Below are 25,841 nucleotides of genomic sequence, written 5' to 3' on the forward strand. Positions count from 1 at the left end.
TTTGAATCCATCTAGGATTCTGCCCTAGCCAAAAATGCCGACAGAATTGTTAGTCATCGTCAGGTGGGTATTAAACTAACAAAAAACATTATCCGAACTTTCTACAAGCCCTGGTGCTCAATCACCTGCCATATGTGAACAACAGTCCAGAAGTAGAAGCAAGCTGCATAGGGGGGTTCAAAGACCAAAGTGTGTAAGACCAGTAAGGATTTGGATGTGGTGAACCATCTGTGGTGAGGACAAGAAGAGAGTCCATGTAATTCAGTTAAAATTCAATACAAATGTATAGAAATAAATAGAAGCATCAAAACCTTGAAAAGGTGGTCCTTCTGTATTTTTAAATCTCTTTTTTAAGGTTAAGGAGGATTAGAATAATCACCTTGATCTTTGAAAGTGGTGTTTTACAAGTACTATTCAAATAAGAAGTCCTGTATTTTATTTGTTGTATGGATTTTTTGTTTCTCTAGTTGTAAAATATAAAAATTACCCTAAAAGTTCATATTTATTAACTTCCTGGTGGAACCGCTTGTTTTGTTTTGATAATAGGAGCAGTACTGCCTCAAGTTCTAGAGGAAATGGGAGCCACTGCAAATCTGAGGGTCAGGAGGGATCCTTGACCCCACAGAGCTCTGTGCTACCACCAGGAGACAGTGAGACAAGTAAGGTGTTGTTTCTGTTGTCATTATAAAACCCCAGTGTTGAATGTCCACCTGCTTTTATGTTCTTCCAGTGCAGCAGTTTTATTTCTTGGTTAGTTGGTTAGTTAGTTAGTTAGTTAGTTAGTTAGTTAGTATTTTGTAGAGAGCTCGAGTTGGGGAGAGGGGCAGAGGGAGGGAGAAAGAGAATCTTAAGCTCAGCGTGGAACCTGACATGGGGCTTGATCCCACAACCGTGGGATCGTGACCTGAGCCAAAATCAAGAGTCGGACACTCAAGCGACTAAGCCACCCAGGCGCCCGTTTTTTGTTTTTAATAAATTACTTTTGCCTCAGTAGTCCAGCCACTACTGTTGATAAACAGATAGCAAATACAAATGGTTGAGGCCTTAAGCATTTAGGGTAGGGAGTCACAGTGAAGCACAGTTCCCCTCAGTGGATACAATGGCCAAGACAGGTGGTCATTGTACTGAAAATATGTGAGATGTAAATGTTAGTTTGGATTATCTTGACCACTTTTATACCTAGCAGTGAAATCCAAAGTATCTGCCTTGATTTTTTCAAAGAGTATAGGTGGCTTGTGAAGGGGGAAAAAGGAATAAAATTTAAATGGGTTATGTGTGAATACTGTTTCATACAAGAAATGCCATTTAGGAATTTTTCAGAATGCTTTCCTAGAATATTTTACATGACCATTATGTGAAATTTAGTGTCTAGTCCAGAGCCTTGATTACAGGAGATTTTCTTTCTCTCTCTCTCTCTCTCTTTTTTTTTTTTTGTTGTTAGCATATAATTTTTGCTCACTTTTTTTTTTTAATGAGGTGAAATTCACGTAACATAAATTAACCATTTTAAAGTACACGCTCTAGTGATGCCTGGGTGGCTCAGTCGGTTAAGCATCCGACTTTGGCTCAGGTCATGATCACATGGTTTGTGTGTTCAAGCCCCGTATTGGGCTCTGTGCTGACATCTTAGAGCCGGAAGCCTGCTTCAGATTCTTGTCTCCCTGTCTCTCTGCCCCTCCCCCACTCATTCTCTCTCTCTCTCTCTCTCTCTCTCTCTCTCTCTCTCTCTCTCTCAAAAATAAATAAACATTAAAAAATTAAGGGCGCCTGGGTGGCTCAGTCGGTTAAGCGACTGATTTTGGCTCAGGTCATGATCTTGCGGTTTGTGAGTTTGAGCCCCACGTTGGGCTCTGTGCTGACAGCTTAGAGCCTGGAGCCTGCTTCGGATTCTGTGTCTCCTTCTCTCTCTGCCCGTCCCCCACTTGTGCTCTGTCTCTCTCTGTCTCTCAAAAATAAATAAATCTAAAAAAAAAAAAAATTAAGTACACAATCCAGTGACCATTCACAATTTTGTGCAACTATTGCATCTGTCTAGTTCTAAAACATTTTCTTATCCTCTCTAAAGGAAATCCCACAGCCATTAAGCAGTCACACCCCATCCCCCATCCTCCTTCCCCCTTAACCCCTAGCAACTGCTTATTTGCTTTCTTTTATACATCCATTTTTGACTGTATGCTATTTCATAAAGCTGGTGAAAATCAGATGGAACTAATGCTCAAAAATTTAGCCTGGTACAGTAACAAGAGTATTAAAAATAAATATAGCTGGTGATGGGCCATCATAGAAAAATCAGCTCATTAATCAAAGAAAAATGGCATGAAATGAATGACGGCCAGGACTGGCATACAGTAGATTTTCAAAAAATACTTGGTAAATGAAGGACTAAATGAATTCCACTTCTTATTAAAGGAATAGATGCCTCAATATAACAGAGTTTACAAGAATTAAGTATGTGTAAAACAACTCTCTAGTAAGCAGATGCGCGGTTAGGAGCAAAAAAGACTGATCCCTAATGGATCTTAGAGTTAAATCCCAGAAATAAGTATTTTCAGCGGCCAAAAGAGAATTGATGGTAGGGTTCATGATAGTTCAGATTCTACTAAATGCATGGTAAAGGGATAGAAAAATACTCAGTTTTAAGTTTAGATTTTGTGAAGTTTAGAAACAAGGCAAGAGCAAGTAATGTCAGTTGTGAGGGCTTATCTCAAGCAGAAATTCTTCACCACGGGTTTATGAAGGTCCTTGCCTGGGCTTTGGGAGGAGGCAGTGGGCGGGATTGCTCATCCATCTTTGATAGTGTTTGTACAGTTCGGTGTGGACGTAGATATTTGCATTGTACTGAGGGGAGGTTATGTCTGGGTGTCAGAAGATTCTATGATCCCAAAAGGATTAAGAGCCGCTTATATATAGGATAGCGAGAGTATTCAGCTGGTATTCATTTTATTAAAAATTTTGGATTTAATGATAATTTGGTGGGGTGCCTGGGTGGCTCAGTCAGTTGAGTGTCCGACTTTGACTCAGGTCGTGATCTCACAGCTCCTGAGTTCGACCCCTGTGTCGGGCTCCGTCCTGACAGTTCAGAGCCTGGAGCCTGCTTCGAATTCTGTGTCTTCCTCTTTCTGTCTACCCTGCTTGCGCTGTCTCTCGCAAAATAAATAAACATTTTAAAAAATGATAATTTGGTTTATTTCCCAGAAGCTCTTGAAGAATCGTCAGAGGATGCGACAACATGTCAGGAAGGTACATCTGCAGAAAACACACTTCAGAATCGTGTAGATACTGGTGAGTAGTTGTCTTGTTCTCTTTAGATAATTGCTTCATGTGGGCAAATGAGAAGCGTAATTTATGTTACTCTCTCCTGAGACCATTTCCAAATAGATGTATTATGGAATTTTTTTCTCCCTATTGGGAAATTCCTCATTAGGAAATGCCTGCCAGCTTTAAGGCTAGATTAAATAATGTTGCCAACATGACCAGCTGTTTCTACTTTATTTTCTAACAGCACAATCAGATAAGTTCACATCTGAGCCATTGGATTCCTGCTCAGGAGAAAGAAATGACCTCAATCTTGATAGCTCTTGTGGGGTTCCAGAAGAATCTACTTTGTCTGAACAAGGCAAGGAACCAGGAACTTCAGATCAAACTAGCACTGAAGGTGCTGCCGATCAAAATACCACTAATCCTGAGCCTCAGTCACAAACAGAAGCCATCGGGCCTTTGGCTCATGAGGAAACATTAGCCAGGGACTCTGCTCTCCAGGACACAGATGATAGTGATGACGACCCAGTCCTGATCCCAGGTGCGAGGTATCGAGCAGGACCTGGTGACAGGTTGGTAGATTTTTCATTAAAATGAACTCTAAAAAAGTGCAATTCACCAGGCTTTGTTTGAAGTCACATAAAGGAGTCTCTCCATTTTTTACAGTTGCTTCCCCTAAGGGTATCTCAGGCATACAAACTCACAGAATTTTTTAAACTGTAAATGATTTTACGTATTACATTCTTTGAACAAAGTGTACTTAAGAGGGGAATAAAGTCTTGTTGCTCTGTGTGTCCAGGCCTGAGGCTTGCTCCTCAACTTACAGGTCAAGAGAAAGGAATGTGGAGAACGACCAACAGGTTATTTATGAAGTCAGAGCTATATTTAGCTGTAGACATCCTGGCCTTTATCAGTTTTGTTTTATTTTGTTTTTTTCACATTTGGTTTTTCTGCTTTTCTACTGACCCTGGCTTAAGGTCGTGTGATAGTAGTTCTCTTTTTGAGAACATTATGTTGTTCTCTGATGTCTACTAGGTAACCCAATTTAGAAAATGAAAAATCATACCAGATAACAAATATTACAACTACAACGAAGAATCGCTCACGTGTTCATATACTTTTGCCATTTTTTATTTTGTGTGATCAATACAGGTGTATTCTATTTTTTAGTAGATAAAATCTCTTGAAGTATATTGCATTCCATACTTTTTAAAAACTATTTCCACAGATAATGCTATCATATCTCAGTATAAGCTCTGTCCTTTTCCAGAGAATAAAATTTTATCTTTAAAGTCCTAGCTTACACAGGTATGAAGAACCATTTCACATATTTCTATGCTCACTATACTACTGTTTGTAAAATATTCTGACATTTCTGACAAGTGAAAAATACAGTGAAAAGATTATATAGCATTGCCATTCTTTCATGGTAAATTAATGATCAAGAGCATTATGACTTGGGTTTGAATCTTGGTTTTACCACTTGGCTATATTTCCTCATTCAAACTACCTAATATATTTTTAAGGTTCAGTTTCCTTATCTATAAAATTAGGTTATGATTATCTAGAATTGTTATAAGAATTTTTAAAAATCCATCAATTATTTAGTCAGAGGATCCGTCCACTTTGAAAGCACTAAATAAACAATAACTGTATTAAGCAACCAGGATGTTCTGTGTGGCTACTCAGACTTGAAAAACAATTACACCAAGAATGGCTTTAGGGATAAAGACTGACAGAGGCCAAGCAGAAATCCGGAACAGAACTGCTTCCAGTTCAGCGAAACCACCTTTTGTGACTACGAAAGGACAGTTCCTTCAGTTACGTTTAATCAGAATGTTTACTTGGCAATGGCATTGTTTTTAAATGTAAAGGAAGTGATCTCTCCCAATATTTGTACTTAGCGATGAACCAACCATCTTCTCTTTACCGGCCGCACATTAGTCTTCAGCATTCTTAGTCTCTGTTTTAGACAAGTAAAACTTAGTCCCATTTCTTTCCATACCCAAGAGGGAGATCAAAACCACTTGAATACAGGTAAGGTTAGCAAGCGTAGCACAGTTTGAAAATCAAATTGATGGTTTCTGAAACCCAGGGTGGAGAATTAGAGTCTGTAGAATTATTTTAAGCTTATGCACTTATGGCTTTCTATTTACATAAGTGAACATATGTCTTTTTTTTTTTTTTTTTTTTTACTTCTTATGTAGCTAAAAATGATGCTAAGGTCATAATTGAAAATAAAATTTAATTGTACTTTCTAGTAAAATGCACCAAATCACTTACCAGGTTTATTTGCTTAAATAAGAAATTATGTATTTTTAATAGATGTTAGACGCTTATAAAATATCGTGATTATTTATCATCTTCTATCCAAGCTAATTATAACACTTTTACACCAAGCCGACTTTATAGCTGAGGAAACTGAAGTGCTAAGCAGATGATTTGTATATTTTAGACCTAAAAAGTTTTCTTTTTTCTTTTTTAAACACAGTAGTTGAGCATCAGGGAGAAAGGAGGATTTGGAGGGAGCAAGGAAATGAGGGACAGCGGCCTGGAGCTGACCCTACTCCATGGAGGTCTCCAGTGCATACTCTCAGGCTAGATCCAGATCAGAAACCTCCTCTGGGTCTGCATTGGCTTCCCTGATTTTTAAAAATTATTATTATATATTATTTAATGTTCTGTATGTTCAGCTCAGGTATATAGCCTTAGTTTGTCCCATATATTTTATTTTATTCTGTTGGACATAATAGTGAACTTACCGAAGAGTAACAGAAGGATAATAAATTCTCACTCTTTAAGAAACTTAATAACTTCTTGAAGAAGAGAGGACAAATCCACAAGCCATTTATAAGAATGCAGGGAAACAGTTTTAATAAAGGAAATGAACTACAGTGTTGCATACATACAAAGATGTATGTACTAAGTCCTTGGCAGTACACACGTCTTTGTATGTATGTAACACTGTAGTTCATTTCCTTTATTACTAAAGCGATTATAGTGACTGTTTAACAACTACATCAGTTTTTCTTTGAGATTTGCATTATTCCTATTTACCAACAATTGTAAATGGTGAAAAATCTTCCTTCTGATTTTTATCTAAATAATTTTGATAGTTCCTGACTTCTTGGCACCATCTCGATTAAATCTTGAACTGCCTATATAAAGTATGTTTTTAATATTGCTGCACCTTGCCAAGGGTTCTTCATCCTTAAGACAACTGCCTATTTATCTTCTAAATTGAAGGAATACGTATGTTGACGTTTATGCTAAAGAGAGAAAGTTTAAGATACTTTACTTCTTAAGAACATGAAAAGAACTATTTACCAGCTTGTAAGTAGGCGTATGATTTCTGAGAATTTCTGTTTCCAGAGGGACAAAAGATTTCAACGTTCTCTTGTAAAAATTACACTGTTTGGTTTTTAGAATCTAAGGATACATTTCATACTTTGATGAAATGCCCAACTAAAGGAACGCACGTCTCGGAGTTCCCTCGTTGCTGCCACTTGAGAGGCCCAGTCAGGGTTAGTTTGGTTAGAGTAAAGAAATGGCCCCAAAATTAAAAATGGTAAAAGTGTATACTTAGGTCTGTACTTCAATGTGTATGAAGAATGACGTAGCGGATCTCATAATTTCTTTTGCCCCAAATTTAATTTTTAAAATGAAAGCTAAAAAGTTTGTAAGTAAGCCATTTTTGGTGCACATTATTAAAAATATCAAAGCAGTTCTTTGCAATGTAAAGTAACTATTTCATTATAAAGACTTGCATTTTTAATTTGGTTAGATAAATATGATCCAGCTTTTCACTTTTGGACTGAGATCAAGCATGAGCAGGAAATGTCTTAGAAAATAAAGGCCTTACCCACTAACATAGATGTTTTAGGATGGAACGCTCTGCCCATGAACCATAGCTAGTGTCAGTACAAATACAACTGGGACCTCTATGGCAGAGCTCAGTAAGCTTTTCCCTAAAGAAACAGATAGTAAATATTTAAGCTTTGCTGGCCAAGAGATAAGTGGAGGCTACTGTGTAGGTACTTATATAACCATTTAAAATATAACCACTTACAAATGTAAAAACTGTTTTTTGCCTATAGGCTGTTACAAAAACAGGCGACTGGCCAGATTTGCCAAAGAACCATAGTTTCTAATTTCTGCTCTTTGGCAGATCGGTCTTAGAGAAGCACAACTATAGTCTGTGGTAAAATGTCTCTACTGGCAGATATCCGAAGTTTAAAACGATGAAATCTCTATAAATCACCACATATTTGGTCCCGTTTAACTTTGTCTAGGGCCAGAGCACAGCACATCAAATGGAAACTAAATTGAAGAAAGAATAATTAATCAAACATATACTTTCCAATCTTGGGATTAAAAAATAATAAACAAAAGTAGTATGTGTATCCCTTAGTGATATTATACACCGTATTTAGAAATAGAAACCCGTGCCCTTGGAATGGAAGGATCCCGGTCAGGTTTTCTGTTTATATGGCCTCCACATAAACTTTCCACGGTGCCCCAGGGAGCTTACAGTAAACGGTATGATGGCCTGGCTGGTAGCTCTTTTCTTTTGCCAAACCCGAGAGGTTCTTGCTTTCTGGGAAGCGTGTGAGTGAGCTTCCTGAAGAAGTTCTTGCATAGTCTTGGACGTTTTTCGTTGTAGACTCCATTGAGATGCTCTAAAGACTTTCCTGGTAACTAGTAAAAATATTAACCTTGTATGGCCTGTTAACCACTTTTTAAAAAATGTATTTTTCATATGCATAGAAATGTGGTTCCGTTTACCTATTCTGGACCCTGGGGAACATGGCCTTTATTTTTAAAGCCAGAATTCTTGGTGTCCTGTAAATTTGTCACCATCTCTTTACTCATCATTATAATCACTCTCGGTATTTCTAATGATTCAAGTGTATTCTTTGTGAAAGAAAATTACAGAGAGAAAAAAGGTAACAGAGAAAGAACTGAACTCCTAGAGAGCGAAAAGCTCTGTTATTCTTTGCTTGCTTGTTATCGAGTCTATGGTTAGGACAAATGAGTCAGCTCAGGGCTTAATTATTTTTTTCTGAAAGAGCAGCATAGCCCTGGGGAGCATAACGTAGGTGTCGCAGTGGATGGTATTGGTGGTTTGAGTCCCTGCAGTGCCCTGCGCTCTGCAACGGGTTGGGTTCTAATCTAGTTAAAGATGAAAGGGATTAAGTGCCAAGTCTTCCTTTCAGTCTAGCTTCAGTGAGTGTCTCTGTTTCCTTAGTCTCCTCATATACTTTTAAATTGAAGGGCATAATCTCACATAATTCCTTAAGTCAGGAGGAGACACAGAAGTTTTCTTAGATCTAGGTGATTAACAGTAGAAGTGGTGACCTTATTAATGCTTTAAATATTTGGTTCTTTGAAGTCTTTGTGAGTGACTTTAGTTATTGTGTTCCCTTCACTAGATTTAATATCAGAGGAACAACAATAGGTGATAGAATAATGAGGTAATTCAGTATGTTCCTTCATTATTTATTTTTTCTTTATGACGAATTTGCCAGGTCCTCCTTTTCCACACCTAACCACCTTTCCTATTAACAGTTAATACCTCCTCAAACTTACTGAACTCTGAGTGCTCAGCCTTGTGAGCAGGTTGCTTTTCACAGACTGTATTTAGCTGCATGCACTGCATGAGAATAGAATGAAGAGAAATTTCCTGTGTGCAGATGTAACTGATACCCACGTCGAGTGTGTCACATGGTAAAGTAACTATCATCTGAAAATGATGTACTCTAAGTTATTGGTTACTCATTTTGGATATTTTGTCAAAGGATGCAACTTACTTTTTTTTAAAAAACTTGATTGGCAAAGCAATTAGCCTTAGCAACTTTTTGTTATTATTCGGATATACTCCTTTCCCTTGAAATCAGGTAGTAAAATAAGGACTTGAGTCTAATTCTATGCATAGGTGTAAAATTCTGACTTTTAAGGAAAGCTGTTTTATTAATAAATAGCTTTAATAACTTAATGTCGCACATCAGGATGCTATCTAAGTCTCAGACACTTCTGTAATTTGAAGACAGTGGGGTACATTTTTAAATACAATTTTAAAGTGAGCTTCAATCCCATTATTCTTCTAGCCCAAACCTGGTTTACTGACAAAATCAACTTTGTATCTAATTCTAGGGACACATGTCTGTTACTTACCATTCATTAGTTTCCAAAACAAAGGGGTAATATGAAACATAAAATGGAATTTGTTTAAGGGCTTTTTGATTTTCTGGTTTCTACCTTTCATCTCAAGTACTCAAGGCCAGTTTCTGCTTTTACAGTGAAGATTGCAATTAAAAAGTACCATGTTGCTTTAAACAAGTTACAGAGAAGCTAACAAATTGAAGCGGAGAGTATCAAGAACTAATAAACAACGGTAAAAAAAAGAAAATGTGCCTCTTCCCTTCCCTCAGAGCTAATGAGATTAGACAGCTTCTTTACCTGTGTTCTTTCTTTCCTATATGGAGGAAATTTCTAATTACAAGGTAGTTTTTTCCTGACATCGAGCACACATTTAGTCTGCTTCCCCATTAGCAGTTGGGGATGCTCAAGGAATGTAAAGTTCTGCTTAAGATAAGATTAGAAAAATAAAATTGGAAAAACAAAATTATCACACGTTATGATCTGCTCTGCTCATATAGCCAGTCTACATGAGGGACTGTCCTGTAGTGTTTTGTGAATAGGTCTTAACCCTAATCTGCTGAGATTCTGAATGATAGGTGCCACATTTAATCTGTTTCTTTTAATAATAAATAAAATGGTAATCATCCCTTACTCTTCGCTCAGCTGCTATTACTTCGTCACCTGTCACCTGGTCTTCTATTCATATGGCCCTCCAGCTGCTTCCAACCTCTGTCCTCATCACGTCCACTTTCAGTGGCTTTCCGTTGCCTGCAGTGTAGAAAACTCCAGCTCCTCTGCCTGGCCTGCAGGGCGCTCTCTGTCATGGCCGTGGCCAGAATTTGCGCAGACTACAGCAGACCTACTGGGAGCGTCTCTGGGTACACTTAATGCCTCTGTTGCTTTATTCACTGTGTGCCTTCTACCTGAAATGCCCTCCTGTCACTGACACCATCATGTCGGCCACCTCATCTCAATATTCATCTTACGTTGCTTCTTGTTGAAACTTTTCCTGGCCCCGTACCTTTCATAGTCCCAAGCAGGACTGAACATTTCTTCCGTGTGCCCTTTATACATCTGTTATGCTGTCTGTATAACACTTTATCGTGTATGTGTATGTGTATATGTATGTGTATATTTCCCTGTGTAAGAAGTAAGCACGTCTGAGGACAGCATAAGAATACATACATGCATATGTAAATAAGAGTTGGGCAAACAAGACACCTTTTTACTAAATTCTAGCTAAGTTTTTATTCATATTTCCTTAGATGATCTGGCTTGTTGTTTTCTTCCTCCGATTTCCTAAACTTGAAATAAATGAAAAGCTATGAATTACAGTTAACCCTTGAACAACACAGTTTTGAACTGTGCAGATCCACTTATATGCAGATGTTTTTATAAATAACAATGTAAATTTTTGACTTTGATTCTCTTAACATTCCTTACGATTTCCTTAACATTTCTTCTCTCTAGGTATACAACATATAATACATACAACATAAAGTATATGTTGCTCTATTATTTCTGTTATCAGTAAGGCTTCTGATCAACTGTAGGCTATTCGTAAGGTTTTTGGAGAGTCAAAAGCTTTATGCAGATTTTTACCTCCATGGGAGTGGGGGTCAGTGTCCCTAAGCCCCACATTGTTCAAACATCAACTGTATTGTTGCAGAGGTCCCACAACCTTCCCACATATTTGATGACTTCCTAGAAAGGCTCACAGAATTTAGGTTCATTTGTAATTATGACAAGAGAAAAGACACATCAGAGTCTGGACGAATCCAAGCATAAGCTTCCAACATTTTCCCAATCCCAGCATGGGCCATAGAATGTTCTCCCTTCAGTAATCAAGTATATTAATGCTTGTGTAGTGTTTCTGTCCAGAGAAACCTGCGTGAGATTCAGAAACCATTTTTATTGGGGGGTGGTCATGTGGGCACCCTCCACACCAACCACAACTACCTAAATTCCAGACCCAAGAGGAAAGGACGTGTTCACTTTATTTATTACAGACCATCCAGGCAAGCCGGTACATCAGGCTTCAGTGTCCCAGGCAGGCAGAACACTGCAGGCAGCGTTGGACAAGTCAAGTTCCCAGACATCAGCCAAGAGCCAGCCTTGGAAGCAGACTCTTCTGAAGACAGCAGTGTCAGGCCTGCTGTCCCTTAGCTTTACTAATACGGTTTGAGGCAAAGAACCCAATTCCTCTCCCCCCACTCTCCCCCCCCACAACAGCTCACATAAGCAAATTGTGTCCATGTTTTGGTTTTTTTTTCCTTTTTCCTGCCCCCAGAGTGGTCAAGGTTGTATTTACCACAAAGAAAATGTGCACATGAGCATCTATCGTATTCACTTTCCACGCCGTATAGCCTGGGATTGAGCTGGTGACTCTGGGGGCCGGCTGGGCCGCCCTTTCCACAATGGCTTTGGCTTGGGGCTTCTGGGAGGAAACACCGTGAGCAATCCGAGAACAGCGAGATCTCCTGCACCACAGGAGCACTTCCAGCTCCTTGACGTGGTGGACGAGGAACCTCCAGAAGCTTCTGGGCAGCGTGGGCTTTGTTTTCTTGTTGCCCTAAGTGCCCTGATACTCTACGGTGGTGTCACAAAATTTGGGAAATACTACATTGTGTATATGTCTTTTTAGATTCATGAAACTAACATCATAAAGCCTCTTCAAAGACTTAACAACAAAGAAACCTGTTTAGCTTTGCTTAATCCATTATTTTGCACATTTCACAAACACTTTTTGTGGAACACCTACAAAAAGCCCACAATCTGGACAATGCTCTTCCAGTTTACATTCTAAATTGTATCAAGTTCATTAGATTCCTAGACTAGACGACTCTTTCATACCTGCACAGTAAAGAATTTCTTCCAATAGTTTAACTCAAAATTCACCTGCTATATAATCTGACCGTGTCCTCACGTTCTATCCTTAGTACAGTATCCTTTTATATTAACCTCCTTTGACTAACTGAATTACTCCTCATGTCATTTAATTCCAGGTTAAATAAATTAGTCCTCTCCTAATCTGGATTAAACCATTTTTTCTACCCTAAAATTTCTTTGTTCCCCCACAGACCATTTTAATGACACCAATAATATCAATTGTATCACTCTAGCTATCTGTGATAGTGTTTTTGTAAAAGGATAAACCATATTGAAAATAATAGGCAAAGTGACTCACATTTTATATTTTTAGTTTCTGTTTAATTTCTCCTTATATTTTAGCCTAGTCCTCTAACTACTAAATGTGTCAACTTGTTTATTTTTTTTAGTAGGGCTTACAGACTATTTCTGATTTTTTTTGTAAGTTTATATATTTATTTTGAGAGAGAGAGAGCACAAGTGGGGGAGGAGCCAAAGAGAGAGAAAATCCCAAGCAAGCTCCACACTGCCAGCACAGAGCCCTACATGGGGCTCGAACCCACGAATTGTGAGATCATGACCTGAGCCAAAGTTGGAAGCTTAACTGACTGAGCTACCCAGGCGCCCCTGTTTCTGATTTTTATAACTTCCTAATTTAAACTTGGAGTTACCTTAAGAATTTTACTGACCATTTAGAAATAGTTTTCTAGACTATGCAGTATTAAAAATAAAATACAGGGGCACCTGGGTGGCTCAGTCAGTTAAATGTCTGACTTTGGCTCAGGTCATGATCTTGTGGTTCGTGGGTTTCAAGCCCTGCATCAGGCTCTGCACTGTTCGCCCTGAGCATGCTCAGATCCTGTCTCCCTCTGTCTCTGCCCCTCCCCTGCTCTCTCTCTCTCTCTCTCTCTCTCTCAAAAATAAGCATTAAAATAAATAAATAAATAAGACTCTTGGGGAAGAGGAAGGAATCAAAATATAAAGTCAGGAATCTAGGTTTTTATTTTCTTAGGTCAGTTATATGTTAGATTCATTGTAGATTTTTTTTCTAGTAAATGCTGTCTCCCAAATAAATGGCTGATACCTTGAGGTGTTTTTGTTTTTATAATGAATCAGTTTTGTGTTTATTTTATCCATTCAATAAACGTGTATGAACCAAACTCTGTGGTAGATGCTGGTAATCTAAGGATAATGAAAATTACAGCCTCCATTAGCTCTTGGTTCAGTGGGATACACAGACACATACAAATAATTATAAAATAGTAATTGTGGCCATAGAGTTTTGCATAGGCACTGGCATTATTAAGGGCTTTTAACCTAATCTAAGGAGGGGAGAATTGTATTTGTTTTAATTCTTGGTTTGTGACACACTGTCATTGTTGACTTATGCTTAGTTCCTTTTCTTTATTTCATTTATTTAATGGTAAGTGAATCTCAATAAACCCAGCACCCAAGCCAAGAACTGAGAGACTACCAGTAACTCAGATCTATGCATACACCTCCCAGTTCTGTGCCCCTGCCCACCTTACCAGTGGCAACCACTCTCCTGAATGTTGTGTTGATCATGCCTTACTTTCGAAACAAAAAATTATCCTGAACGTAAATGCCAAAATAATATATCACTTAAATTGTTTTACCCACTTTTAAACTTTATAAAAAAGGACATCATACTAGATGTGAGACCAGGACTTGCTATTTTTTTCAGTCAACGTTATATTAAGATTCACCCATGTTGTAATGTGTAGCTGATGCTCAGTCTGTTTTCTGCTATATAATAATCCATAATTTATCCCTTTTCCTGGTAACTGGCAGTTGTTTACAGTTTTGCTATTAACAACAGTGTTGGATTGAACATTCTGAAATATGTCTCCTTGGGTTTTTCTGGGGTACATACCTAGGAATGGAATCTTTGATTTTATAAGTTAGATTGTCTTCCAACGTGGGAGTATAAGTTAATGCGGTCACTGAGTAATCACACTGATCCACATCTTCTTTAAAACTTGGTTTTGTTAGGGTGCCTGGCTGGCTCAGTCTGTAGAGCGTGCAACTCTTGATCTCGGGGTTGTGAGTTCAAGCCTCACATTGGGTGTAGAAATTACTTGAAAATAAAATCTTTAAATAAATAGGGCCCCTGGGTGGCTCAGTCGGTTGAGCATCCAACTTTTGATTTGGGCTCAGGTCATGATCCCAGGATCGTGGGATTGAGCCCCATGCCAGGCTCTGCACCGAGCATGGAGCCTACTTAAGATTCTTTCCCTCTCTCCCCCACTCTCTCTCTCCCGCTCTCTTCCTCTACCCTTCTGCCCCACTCTCTCTCACTTGCTCTCTAAAATAAAAAAATAATAAACTTGGTTTTGTCACTTTTTTTGAATTTGCTACCGTTAGCAAAATTTGGTGTCCAGTGCTATCTCATGGTCTTGATTTTCATTTCTGTATTTACAGAACGAGATTATGCATCTCTCGTTTGTTTTTTGGCCATACCTGGTTTTCTACTGGGGTTGTTTTATTCTTTTTTTAATGTTTATTTATTTATTTTGAGAGAGTGGGTGGGGGGAGGACAGAGGGGAGAGAGACCAAGAGAGAAAGAGAGAGAGAGAGAGAGGGACCAAGACAGAGAGAGAGAGAGAGAGAGAGAGAGAGAGACCGAGACCCAAGCAGCCTCCATGCTCAGCCAGAGCCTGACTCAGGGCTCGATCTCACAATGTGAGGTCGTGACCTGAGCTGAAATCAACAGTTGAACACTTAACCTACTGAGCCAACCGGTGTCCCTCTACTGGTTTGTTTTAATTGAGTTGTTTTTCTTTTCCGTGTTGTCTTAACTTTTATTACTTATTAAGGAATTCTTTATATGTTTTTGATACTAATTTGCTATCATTTGTAAGTGTGTAAATATTTTTTCTGGTTTGTGATTTGTTTTTTCTTTTTTACTTTAAGCTGACTTGAGAAACCATTCTTAATTTTAATGTAGTTGAATTGTATCATTTCTTTATGCATATAACTTCCTTTTGTTTAAGAAATCCTTACCCTGGATTCAAAAAAATTGAAAATTTTCTTTTAAAGTTTTCTTTCGACAATTTAAGGTGTTAATCCATCTGGAATTGATTATTTATGATGTATATGTGTGCCCATTTAGTTAGCCCTATTTTCCCTGTTCATTTGTTAAATGTTGAATTTCCCCAGGGAGCTGCTATCCTACCTATGTCATATTATAGAATTCCAGATAAACACAGGTCTATATCTGGGCTTTCTGTTTTGTTCCATTGGTCAATTTGTTTGCCCCTCCATCAATACCACGCTCTTTAATTACTCTAGTTTTTTAATCTTAATGTCTTCCAAGTCTCTTCAAGTCTCTTCTCTTTATTTTTCTTTAGAAGGGACTTGGCTATTCTTTGTCTTTTGGTCTGTTTTATGATCAACATATTAAGTTCTACTTATGAGTCATCAGAATATGATAATAGTTGTAATAAACCTGGAAGTAAATTTGGAGAATTAATTATCCTCTCAATATTGAGTTATCTCTACATTTATTTAGGCTGTTTAAAAATGTCTTTCAGTAACAGGTTATTATTATTTTTTTCTGTTTACTTAGAGAGAGAGAAAGAGAGAACATGGGCATGAATGGGGGAGGGGCAGAGAGAGAGGGAGACAGAGAACCAGGGCTTGAAGCTGTGAACCATGAGATCATGACCTGAGCCAAAATCATGAGTCGGACACTTAACCGAGTGAGCCACCCAGGTGCCCCCAGGTTATAACAGGTTATAATTTCCTATGAACAAGTTTTGCATATCGGTTTTTAACTTATTTATAGATACTTTCATTTTTGTTACCATTGTAAATGAATTTTTTTAAACTTATGCCTCCCTTTTTTTTTTAAACTCATACTCTGTTGATAGTTTGTTGCTGGTGTTTAGAAATGCAGTTGATTTATATAATGATCTTATATCTACCCAAGTGTTTTTCTGTTATATTTATTAGTTAGCATATAAATTCTTTTAAGCTTTTTTATGTAGACAGTCATATCGTTCCAAAAAGGAGTTTTCTTTCCTCCTTTTCATTCTTATTGCTTACTGGGTATTGGTTAATGAGGATAGTAAGAATCATACCTTGCTCCTGATTTTGAAAAAAGTGCCTACATGAGTTTATTTGTACTGGTGTTTCAGGGGTTTTGTAGATACCTCCTATGAGGTTAGGGGGCTTCCCTACCTAGGCTGTCCTAGTTTACTAACAGTTTTTATCATGAACGAGTATTGATTTAATCAGTCACCTAACTCTTCATCTATTGAGTTCTATTTTTTCTCCTTTAGCCAGCTAATACACTTACAAATGTTCTAATATTAAACAGCCTTTAACATGTGCCTTATGACCCAGAACGTAGTGTATATTGATGTACGTTCAACTCGAGAAGAATGTGTATTCTGCTGTTGTTGCATGAAGTAGTCAGTAGTTGTCCATTATATCCAGTTGATCAGTTGGATCAACTCAACCAGTTGTTGAGTGCAACTATGGCTTTACTGTCTGCCTCCCGGATCTGCCCCTTTCTGAGACAAAGGTGTTGAAGCCTCCCAACTACAGTAGTGGATTCGTTTATTTCTCCTTGCATTTGTCAGTTTTTTCCTCATGTGTTTTGACCCTCTCTAGATAGGCACATACACATTGAAGATTGTTCGTGGAGAATTGACTCCCTTGATGTTATTTAATGCCCTTCTTTATCCCTGATAACTTGGCTTACTTTGAAGTCTGCTCTGTCCAAAAGAAATATAGTTAATCTTGCTTTCTTTTGTTTAGTATTTAACATGGGATATTTTTCTCCATACATTTATCTACTTTTAATCTATTTTTTTAATTATTTATTTTTAAATGGATTTCTTTATTTATTTTTAAGTGGATTTCTTGTAGACAACAGATAGCTGGGTCATATTTTTTGATCCATTCTGATAATCTGTTTTTTAATTGGTGTAATTTAGAACATTGACATTCAAGGTGACTATTGATATAATTGGATTAATGTCTAGCATATTCATTATAGTTTTCTATTTGTTCTTTGTTCCTATTTTTTGTCTTTTCCTTTTTTTCTGTCTTTTGTGGTTTGAATTCAGCATTTTATATGATTCCATTTTCTCTCCTTTCTTAACATATCAGCTACAATTCTTTTTTAAATCTTTTTTAGTGGTTGCCGTAGAGTTTGCCGTGTACATTTACAACTAATCCAATCCACTCTCAAATCATACTACACCACTTCACAGGTAGCGTGAGTATTATATGATAACAAAATCCTGATTCCTTCTTGTGTCCCTTGTATCATTGCTGCCTTTCATTTCACTTTAATATAAGCATACATAAGCATATATACACATAAGATATATTACATCAACATACATAATGGAATACATTATTGCTATTATTATTATTTTGAAGAAACTTATCTGTTAGGTAAACTAAGAGTAAGAAAAATGAAAGTTTAGGGGTACTTGGGTGGTTCAGTTGGTTAAGTGTCTGACCTCGGCTCAGGTCATGATATCATGGTTTGTGAGTCTGAGCCCCACGTCAGGCTCTGGACTAACAGCTCAGAGCCTGGAGCCTCCTTCGGATTCTGTGTCTCCCTCTCTTGCCCACTTACAATCTGTCTCTCTCTGTCTCAAAAGTAAATAAACATTTAAAAAAATTTTTTTAATTAAAAAAATGAAGTTTTTATTTTTAATCTTCACTTATTCCTTCTTTGATGTTCTTTGTTTATATAGATCCATATGTCTGATTTATATATTTTTTCTTCTCTATAACAATTTTGCAAGGCAGGTCTACTGGCAACAAATTCCTTTCCTTTTATTTGAGAAAGTCTTTATTTCTCATTCACAAGAAGGATCATTTTGCAGGGCATAGAATTCTAGGTTGGTGATTTTTTTTTTTTTTTCTGTCAGTGCTTTAAATATTTTACTTTGTTCCCTTATTGCTTCATAGTTTCTGAAGAGAAGTTGGATGTGATTCTTATTTTTTTTTCCTCTCTAGGTAAGATGTTTATTTTCCTCTGGCTTCCTCCAGGATTTTTTTAATCTTTGATTTTCTGTATTTTAAAAATGATACGCATAGGTATAAGATTTTGGTTTTGGTTTGCTTTGGGTTTTTTTGATTTTGTTGTTTTCTGGGTTTTTTTTTGTTTTTTGTTTTTTGTGTTTGTTTTGTTTTGTTTTGGTATTTATCCTGCTTGGTGTTCTCTAGGCTTCCTGGATCTGTGATTTGGTGTCTGACATTAATTTGTAGAAATTCTCAGTCATTATTGTTTCAAATATTTCTCTTCTTTTTTTTTCCTCCACCTTCTTGTATTCCTATTACGCTTATGTCATATCTATTTAGTTATCCCACAGTCCTTGAATATTTGGTTTGATTGGGTTTTTGTCCAGTCTTTGTTTTCTTTGCTTTTTGGTTTTCAAGGATTCTATTGATATATCCTCTAGGTCAAGGATTTTTCTCAGTCATGTCCAGTCTATTAACAAACCTATCAAAAGCATCCTTCATTTCTGTTACAGTGCTTTGTTTTATCTCTGGCATTTCTTTTTACTTCTTTCTTAGGATTTCCAGCGTTCTGCTTACATTGGCCATCTGTTCTCGCGTGTTGTGTACCTAATCCATTAGAGCCCTTCATTAATTATAGTCAAATCATAATTGTTTTAAATTCCTGGTCTGATAATTCCAACATCCCTGTCATGTCTGGTTCTGATGCTTTCTCTGTTTCTTCAAATGTGTATAGCGTTCTGTGTAAAAGGAACTGCTCTAAACCTTTAGCAATGTGGTTGTAAGGCGTCGGGGAGGGGAAGCATTCTTAATCTTATGATTCGTTCTCAGTCTTTTAGTGAACATACATCTCTGGACTTTACAAGTGTTCATTAGGTTATTTTTTTCTTTCCCTTTAGGTGGGCTAGGATGACCAGGGTCATCCTGTAGAGAGCTGTAGTTGGCTATTTCCCTCCCCTAGGTTAGTTGGACTCTGATAGTACCCCAGCACATTGGACTCTGGTTAACTAGTTTCCACTAAGAGCAGACCTTATAAGAAGAAGAGAATGCTCTGGCATATTTCAGAATACTTCCTCTTACCCTCTCCCTGCCAGAAACTCAAGGGGATTTTTCTCCAGTATTTAGTGTGGCAATCTGGTCTGGCTCCTGGAGGTAAATCTGAAAATTTTGGGGGTGGGCACCCTATGACTGGGTTCCCCTGGTGTTTTTAACTCTTAGAGCTGTCCACACTGAGCCTCCAGCAGTCCCTCAATCACAGTTCAGGTGTTCTTACCTTCAAGTCTCTTCTTTGCTAAGCTATGACTCCCTGTTTGCCTGTTTTTCTCTCCAGTCTTAGGAATAGCAATTTGCCCTGTGTCCTCCCCTTTCTTACAGATCCAAGAAGAGTTGTTGATTTTTCAGTCTGTTCAGCTTTTTACTTGTGAGTTTGGAGTAAGGACTTTCAAGATCCTTACATACAGAACTGGGTTAAACAATCTTTGTATTCCTGGGATAAACCTAACTTGATCATGATGTATTATCTTTCTGATACATTGTTGGATTTGATTTGCTGATATTTTGCGAAGGATTTTTGTATCTATATTTGGAATGAAATTTTTTTCTTATATTTTCCTCATCCTATTTTTGGTAAAGAGTTACACTAAACATAAGTAGAGAAAAATATTTCCTATTTTTCCTTTCCCTGGTAGAGTTTGTATAAGGTTGGAATGATCTTTTCTTTAAAAGTTTAGTAGATTATACCTATAACACCAGCTGGACCTAGTTTTTTTCTTTTGGAGATGGTTTTTAAGTATTATTTTACTTCTTTAATAGCTGTAGACTGTTTGCATGATCTCTTTCTTCTTTAGTCAGTTTTAAGAGGTTTTTAAAAAATGTGTCAATTCATCTAAGTTTGGAAATTTGTTATTATAGTATTTTTATTGTCTATTTCATTTCTACTGTCTTGAGTTATAATGACCTTTTTATTCATAACATTATTTATTTAAACCCCCTTAATTTTTTCTTCATCATCATGGCGGAACTCTATATTGTTATTCTTTCTGTTTTTTATTTCTCCTTTTTCTCTCTTTATCATTTCCTTTCTTCTATTTTCTTTGAGATTATTTTATAGTTTTTTTTTCTTTTTTTTCTAAATTAAAGTTGTAAAAATTTAGTTTTTTTTCATTAACATCTGACTTGTGATCAGAGAATGTAGTTGGTGTTAGATGCATTCTTTGAAATTTGTAGAAACTGCCTTTGTGGCCTTGTACATGTCAAATTCGTAAATCTTTCATGGGCCCTTGGAAAGAATATTACTCTAATTTTTAATGTGGAATTTCATATGTGACCATTAGATCAAGACTGTTCATTGTGTTAAAATTTATATCTTTGCTGTTTGTGTGGTTTTGTCAGCTTGACTTACAAAGTAGCAAGAGAGGTGTGTTAAAGTCTTCACTGTATTGGAAGATTTGTCTCATTCTCCTTGCAGTTATGTCATTTTCTTTTAAAATGCATTTTTGAGGCTACTGAGTGCATATATGTTAAATTGTTATATCTTCCTGGTAAATTGAACTTCTTATGTATTAGTAATCGTCTCTATTCTTAATGCTTTTTATCCTCATCTAATGCTTAATGCTTTTTATCCTCATCTGTTTTGTCTGATATTAATGTAGCTAAGCCACCTTTCATTTGATTAGTATTTGTGTAAGACCCTTTCACTTGAAGCTTTTCCTTGTCCTCATACTTGAGGTGTATCCTAGACATTCTCTTTTTTCTCCATTGGTGAATTTAGTCTATTTAAATCTACTATCATTATGGCTGTATTTAAACTTTCCAACGTCTTCTAATTATCCTGTTTTATTTATTTATTTTTTTACTTTCTTGCCTTTTTTGGAATTAAGGTTTTTATCCTTTTTTTTTGGTTTTGCCTTTTTCTTTATTTTTTTTCCCATTGGGTTGGGATTTATACTCATTATTATTATTTTATTGTTCACTTCTGAAATTGCATATGCTTATTTAACTTTATAATGCCTTTTATGACTTTTAAACTGTGCTCCAAAACTAGCCTAAGCTCTTATAAAAGAATAGCTGATATTCCCCCAAACAACTTTGCAAATGGTAGGCTTTTAATAAATATTTGTTTGCTGATTGGTGTTCTTCATATGTATGTGTCATTTTGATTTTCATTTGATCAAATTTGCAAAGTAATAAAGTACAAATGATTTTCAATGACCAATATTTTTTCAATGTTTCCTGTGAAATATCCTCTAGGAAAGTTGTTTCAGTGTATTCTTTCTAAGATCATTTCTTTAGAAATGTCAGCTGAGTTGGACATTACCTGATTGTATATGTAGATATGGCATCCACAGTTACTTTTTATTCTCTAATTTGAAATTTCTGCACTTGAAGCTTTTTCTCTTAGATAGTTTTCCTGTAGTGACATGGTGGCAGGTGCCCTAATTTTAGATCAGAACTGTATAATACAAACCATATAACTTGACATCCAGATTTTGAAATCAGGATGGTCAGATCAAACAAACACTAAGCAGTAAATTAGACCATATTCTAGAGCTAACTTTTAAATGAAATGAACATTTTTGATCCGGTACTGTCTTCACTAGTTCTTGATTATTACCACTTCATTAATCATTTAGCTTTATAACTTTGCCCACACATTTTGTTTTAAGTAATTTGAGCTTCTATCTAAATTCATAATTTGTCATATAATTTATTTTTCATTTATAGCTCTGAGGCCCTTGGTTTGTCGGCAAGGTCATTGCTGTTTCCACTGCTACCTGATATTCTGCTTTGTTAGCAAAAGAGTCTTTTTCTTTATTGGTTTTTTGCTAATCATATATTTTTAACTGATTCAGAGTGACTTTTCTTCCAATTCAGGAAAAAAGAAAGATCCAACATATTAATTGTGGGTTTTTTTTGAGAGCGTTTGAGAGCTCCCAATCAGAAAATCGTAATAAGCTAAATATGTCATCTTTTTGCCTGGAAGTTTCTAATTATATCTGATTCTAAAATGTATGTGTATCCCTGTGCCCCCTTTTATTAGATATACAAAGCATAGGATAAAGTTTTTAAAGCACTTTTAAATAAGCCTGTATAACTTATGGTATATCCTTTTATAAAAAAGAAAATACCTTTTTATTATAAAAGTGGGAGTACAAAATTGTTACATAATTGTTTTAAAAACGTGTTACAGGGGCACCTGGGTGGCTCAGTCGGTTAAGCGGCCGACTTCGGCTCAGGTCATGATCTCACAGTCTGTGAGTTCGAGCCCCGCATCAGGCTCTGTGCTGACAGCTCGGAGCCTGGAGCCTGTTTCAGATTCTGTGTCTCCCTCTCTCTGACCCTCCCCCATTCATGCTCTGTCTCTCTCTGTCTCAAAAATAAATAAATGTTAAAAAAAAAAAACAAAAAAAAACGTGTTACAATTTGGTGTCCGTTTTCTAGGCCCTTTCTATGCATATATAGAATTTTTTCTCTAAGAATTATTCATTAACCTATGTTACAGTTTTGGCAGTATAATACCAACATTATTCATGTGGTTATTTTATGGATCTTCCTTATCTTTTTTAATGGTGGTGTAAATATTCCAATGTATGGATGTAACATTATTTAATCTATCCTTTCCACATAAAATTTAGATTATTTCCAATCTTTCTCAAAGTAGTACAGCAAAAACTTATATTACACATATATATGTATACATGTATATATGTTTGTATATTTGCTTAAGTTTTGTACAGTATACATTCTTTAAAAGTAAAATTGCATCAAAGCAAATTCATTTAAAATTTTAATAGATACTATTTAATTTGTAGTGAACAGGAACTCAGTATATTGCTGGTGGGAGTATAACTTGGTGTACCCACTTTGGAAAATTGTTTGAAAGTTTCTATTAAAGGTGAACATACGCACATGCTCTGGTCCGGCCGTTTTACACCTAGATATATACCCAGCAGAAATAGGTACATATGTTTGCCAAGGACATGAGCCGACACTGATGGTAGCACTAACTCAGTAATCAAAAACTGTGAACAGCCCAGTGTCCGCCAACAGTTGAATGAATACATAAGTTATAATATATTTATACAAAGTAGTAGTCGACAGCAAAGGGGATGAGTTACTACAGCGAAATAAAACAACATGGATGAATCTTACAAACATAATGTTGAGCTAAAGAAACTAGACACAAAAATATATCTCCTCTGATTCCATTTAATTAGTGTTCACAAACGTGCAGAGGTAATTCATACTGTTCGAAGTCAGAATAGTGGTTTCCTTTAAGGGCAGAGCGATGGTGGGAATGAAGCACTAGGAGAATTCTGGAACTCTGGTTATGCTCTGTTGCTCCATTCTGGTGCTGGTTACATGGGCTTGTTTCATTTGTGAAAATGCATTGTGCTACACACTTAGGATTTTATGCCTTCCCATGTATGTGTTCTTCAATGAAAAATTTGCAGTGAAGGAGCTCACTCTGTTTTTGTTGTATATATAGAACCACTTCCAGACCCCTGCCATAGCGTTTGTTTTCTGTACTCCTGGCAGTCTGATAGACATTAAAATCTTTTTGATCTGGTAGATGTACAAAGAAGTCCGTTTTTTTTAATGTTTTTTATTTATTTTTGAGAGAGAGAGACAATGTGAGCAGGGGAGGGGCAGAGAGAAGGGGAGACACAGAATCCGAAGCAGGCTCCAGGCTCTGAGCTGTCAGCACAGAGCCTGATGTGGGGCTTGAACCCACGAACTGGGAGATTATGACCTCAGCTGAAGTTGGACACCCAACCAACTGAGCCATCCAGGCGCCCCTCAATTTTTTTTTTATTTTTATCTTATTATAAGTGAGTCTCAGTATCCTTTTGTACATTTGCTGACTATTCATTTCTTCTATAGTTTCCCTACTCCTGTCCTTTGCCTATTTTTCTGTTGCAGTGTTCATTTTTCTTACTGATTTGTAGAACTTTTCGGTCTATTATATGTCAAAATAGAATATTTTTGAGAGAGATGGGGAGACAGAGAGCAAGCTGGGGAGGGGCAGAGAGAGAGGGAGACACAGAATCTGAAGCAGGCTCTAGGCTCTGAGCTGGTCAGCATAGAGCCTGATGCAGGGCTCGAACCCACGGACTGCGAGATCATGGCCTGAGCTGAAGTCAGACGCTGAACCGACTAAGCCACCCAGGTGCTCCAAAAGACAGTGTTTTGAATAACAAAACTAACAAATTTACCAAGTATATCATATGTTAGGAAAAGTTTCTTCTAATAATTAAATTAGCCTTAAAGAGAACCCATTATTCTTCAGTCTCCAGCTCTGTAACCAGCTCAGTTCTGAGGAGAGGAGAGTCTGCCTCATTAGCTCCAAATCTATACTCTAATATGGACTCCATATAGAATAGAATCCATCTGAAAGTCCTTGTTTTATTGTATATATATATATTACTGTTCTCTTTTTTTGACTAGTCTGTTCTTTGCTGGGAACATCGTGAACAAACACTCAAAACAAGTTTACCCACTATTATATGTTACCCTTTGTTTCTCCTCGTTTCTCTTTATGCCTTTACATTTCCTAATATGGAGAAGAAAAATGATACTGAATAGGATTTGTTATATTTGTAATAAATTGCCTATTAATTTTGTCTATATTACGTTTTTATAAAATAGCCCTTTAAAAACCAGTGTGCCGCATGCGATTTCCTTTACTCTCAACCAGTACCAAATTTCTAAGTGATCTTTTCACTAAAATATTTTTAGTAACTCGACTAGTCTGATGTAGTCTCACTGTTGTGTTTGCCTTTTTATGCTTCGGTTGGGGATGCCCTATTGAGATAATGTTTAGTTTAAATGTTTTCTAGACTTTACCGTATCTTAATGTTCCTCGTTTTCACTCTGTAGTGGCCTGTGGATTTTTTTTTTTTTCATTTATTTTTGTTTTTTCTTTTAATATGGAATTCGTAGACGCTCTGCTGTTGCCCGCATTCAGGAGTTCTTCAGGCGGAGAAAAGAAAGGAAAGAAATGGAAGAATTGGATACTCTGAACATTAGAAGGCCACTAGTAAAGATGGTTTATAAGGGCCATCGCAACTCCAGGACAATGGTACCGAATGCTCATGGCACTCTTTGGACAAATTGCAGATTCAGACTATGAATGTTTTTCCATAACGGTGATCTTCCTATGTTGCCAGTGTGCTTCCAGGATAGCATTATTGTACCTGAGCAGTCACCTCTTTACCCAAACTTGGTTCTTTTAGTCCTAGAATATATTGCCAGACCATTACTGTTTAAAGAAAACTCTGCCCTACTGAGGAAATATTGTAGAATTGAAAATTTTTTAGCTGGTACAAGTAACAGTTGTGTCTTTCTTGCTTTCTCACACTTGCTGTCTACCGGCCTAGTAGATTTTTTTTTTTTTGTTTTTAGCTTGTATTAGCACCCTTTGTTGGTTTGGAGAGGAAGATTTAGATATATGAAATCCAGGCTCATTGCAAAATGTAGTCCAATGACTTTAATTACAACTCTTAAGATTGACAAGTGAAGATTTGCTTTAGTCACTTTGTCTCTCTAGACTTTAGTGTCTGCCTTTA

General features: G+C 36.8%; 1 protein-coding gene across 6 annotated transcripts in view; it reads left to right on the top strand.

The window, feature by feature from the left end:
* Nucleotides 1-25,841, top strand: part of DCAF6 (DDB1 and CUL4 associated factor 6) — a 133,639-nt gene that overhangs the window by 95,625 nt on the left and 12,173 nt on the right. For all 6 annotated transcript variants that reach the window (XM_042976203.1, XM_042976198.1, XM_042976199.1 and 3 more), the window contains 4 exons: nucleotides 547-659; nucleotides 3,196-3,282; nucleotides 3,503-3,830; nucleotides 25,216-25,354. In XM_042976203.1, coding sequence (XP_042832137.1) covers nucleotides 547-659; nucleotides 3,196-3,282; nucleotides 3,503-3,830; nucleotides 25,216-25,354 — 667 coding nt within the window. The remainder of the gene's footprint in view (nucleotides 1-546; nucleotides 660-3,195; nucleotides 3,283-3,502; nucleotides 3,831-25,215; nucleotides 25,355-25,841) is intronic.

This window comes from Panthera tigris, chromosome F3 (genome assembly GCF_018350195.1).
Source record: "Panthera tigris isolate Pti1 chromosome F3, P.tigris_Pti1_mat1.1, whole genome shotgun sequence".
Lineage (NCBI taxonomy): Eukaryota > Metazoa > Chordata > Mammalia > Carnivora > Felidae > Panthera > Panthera tigris.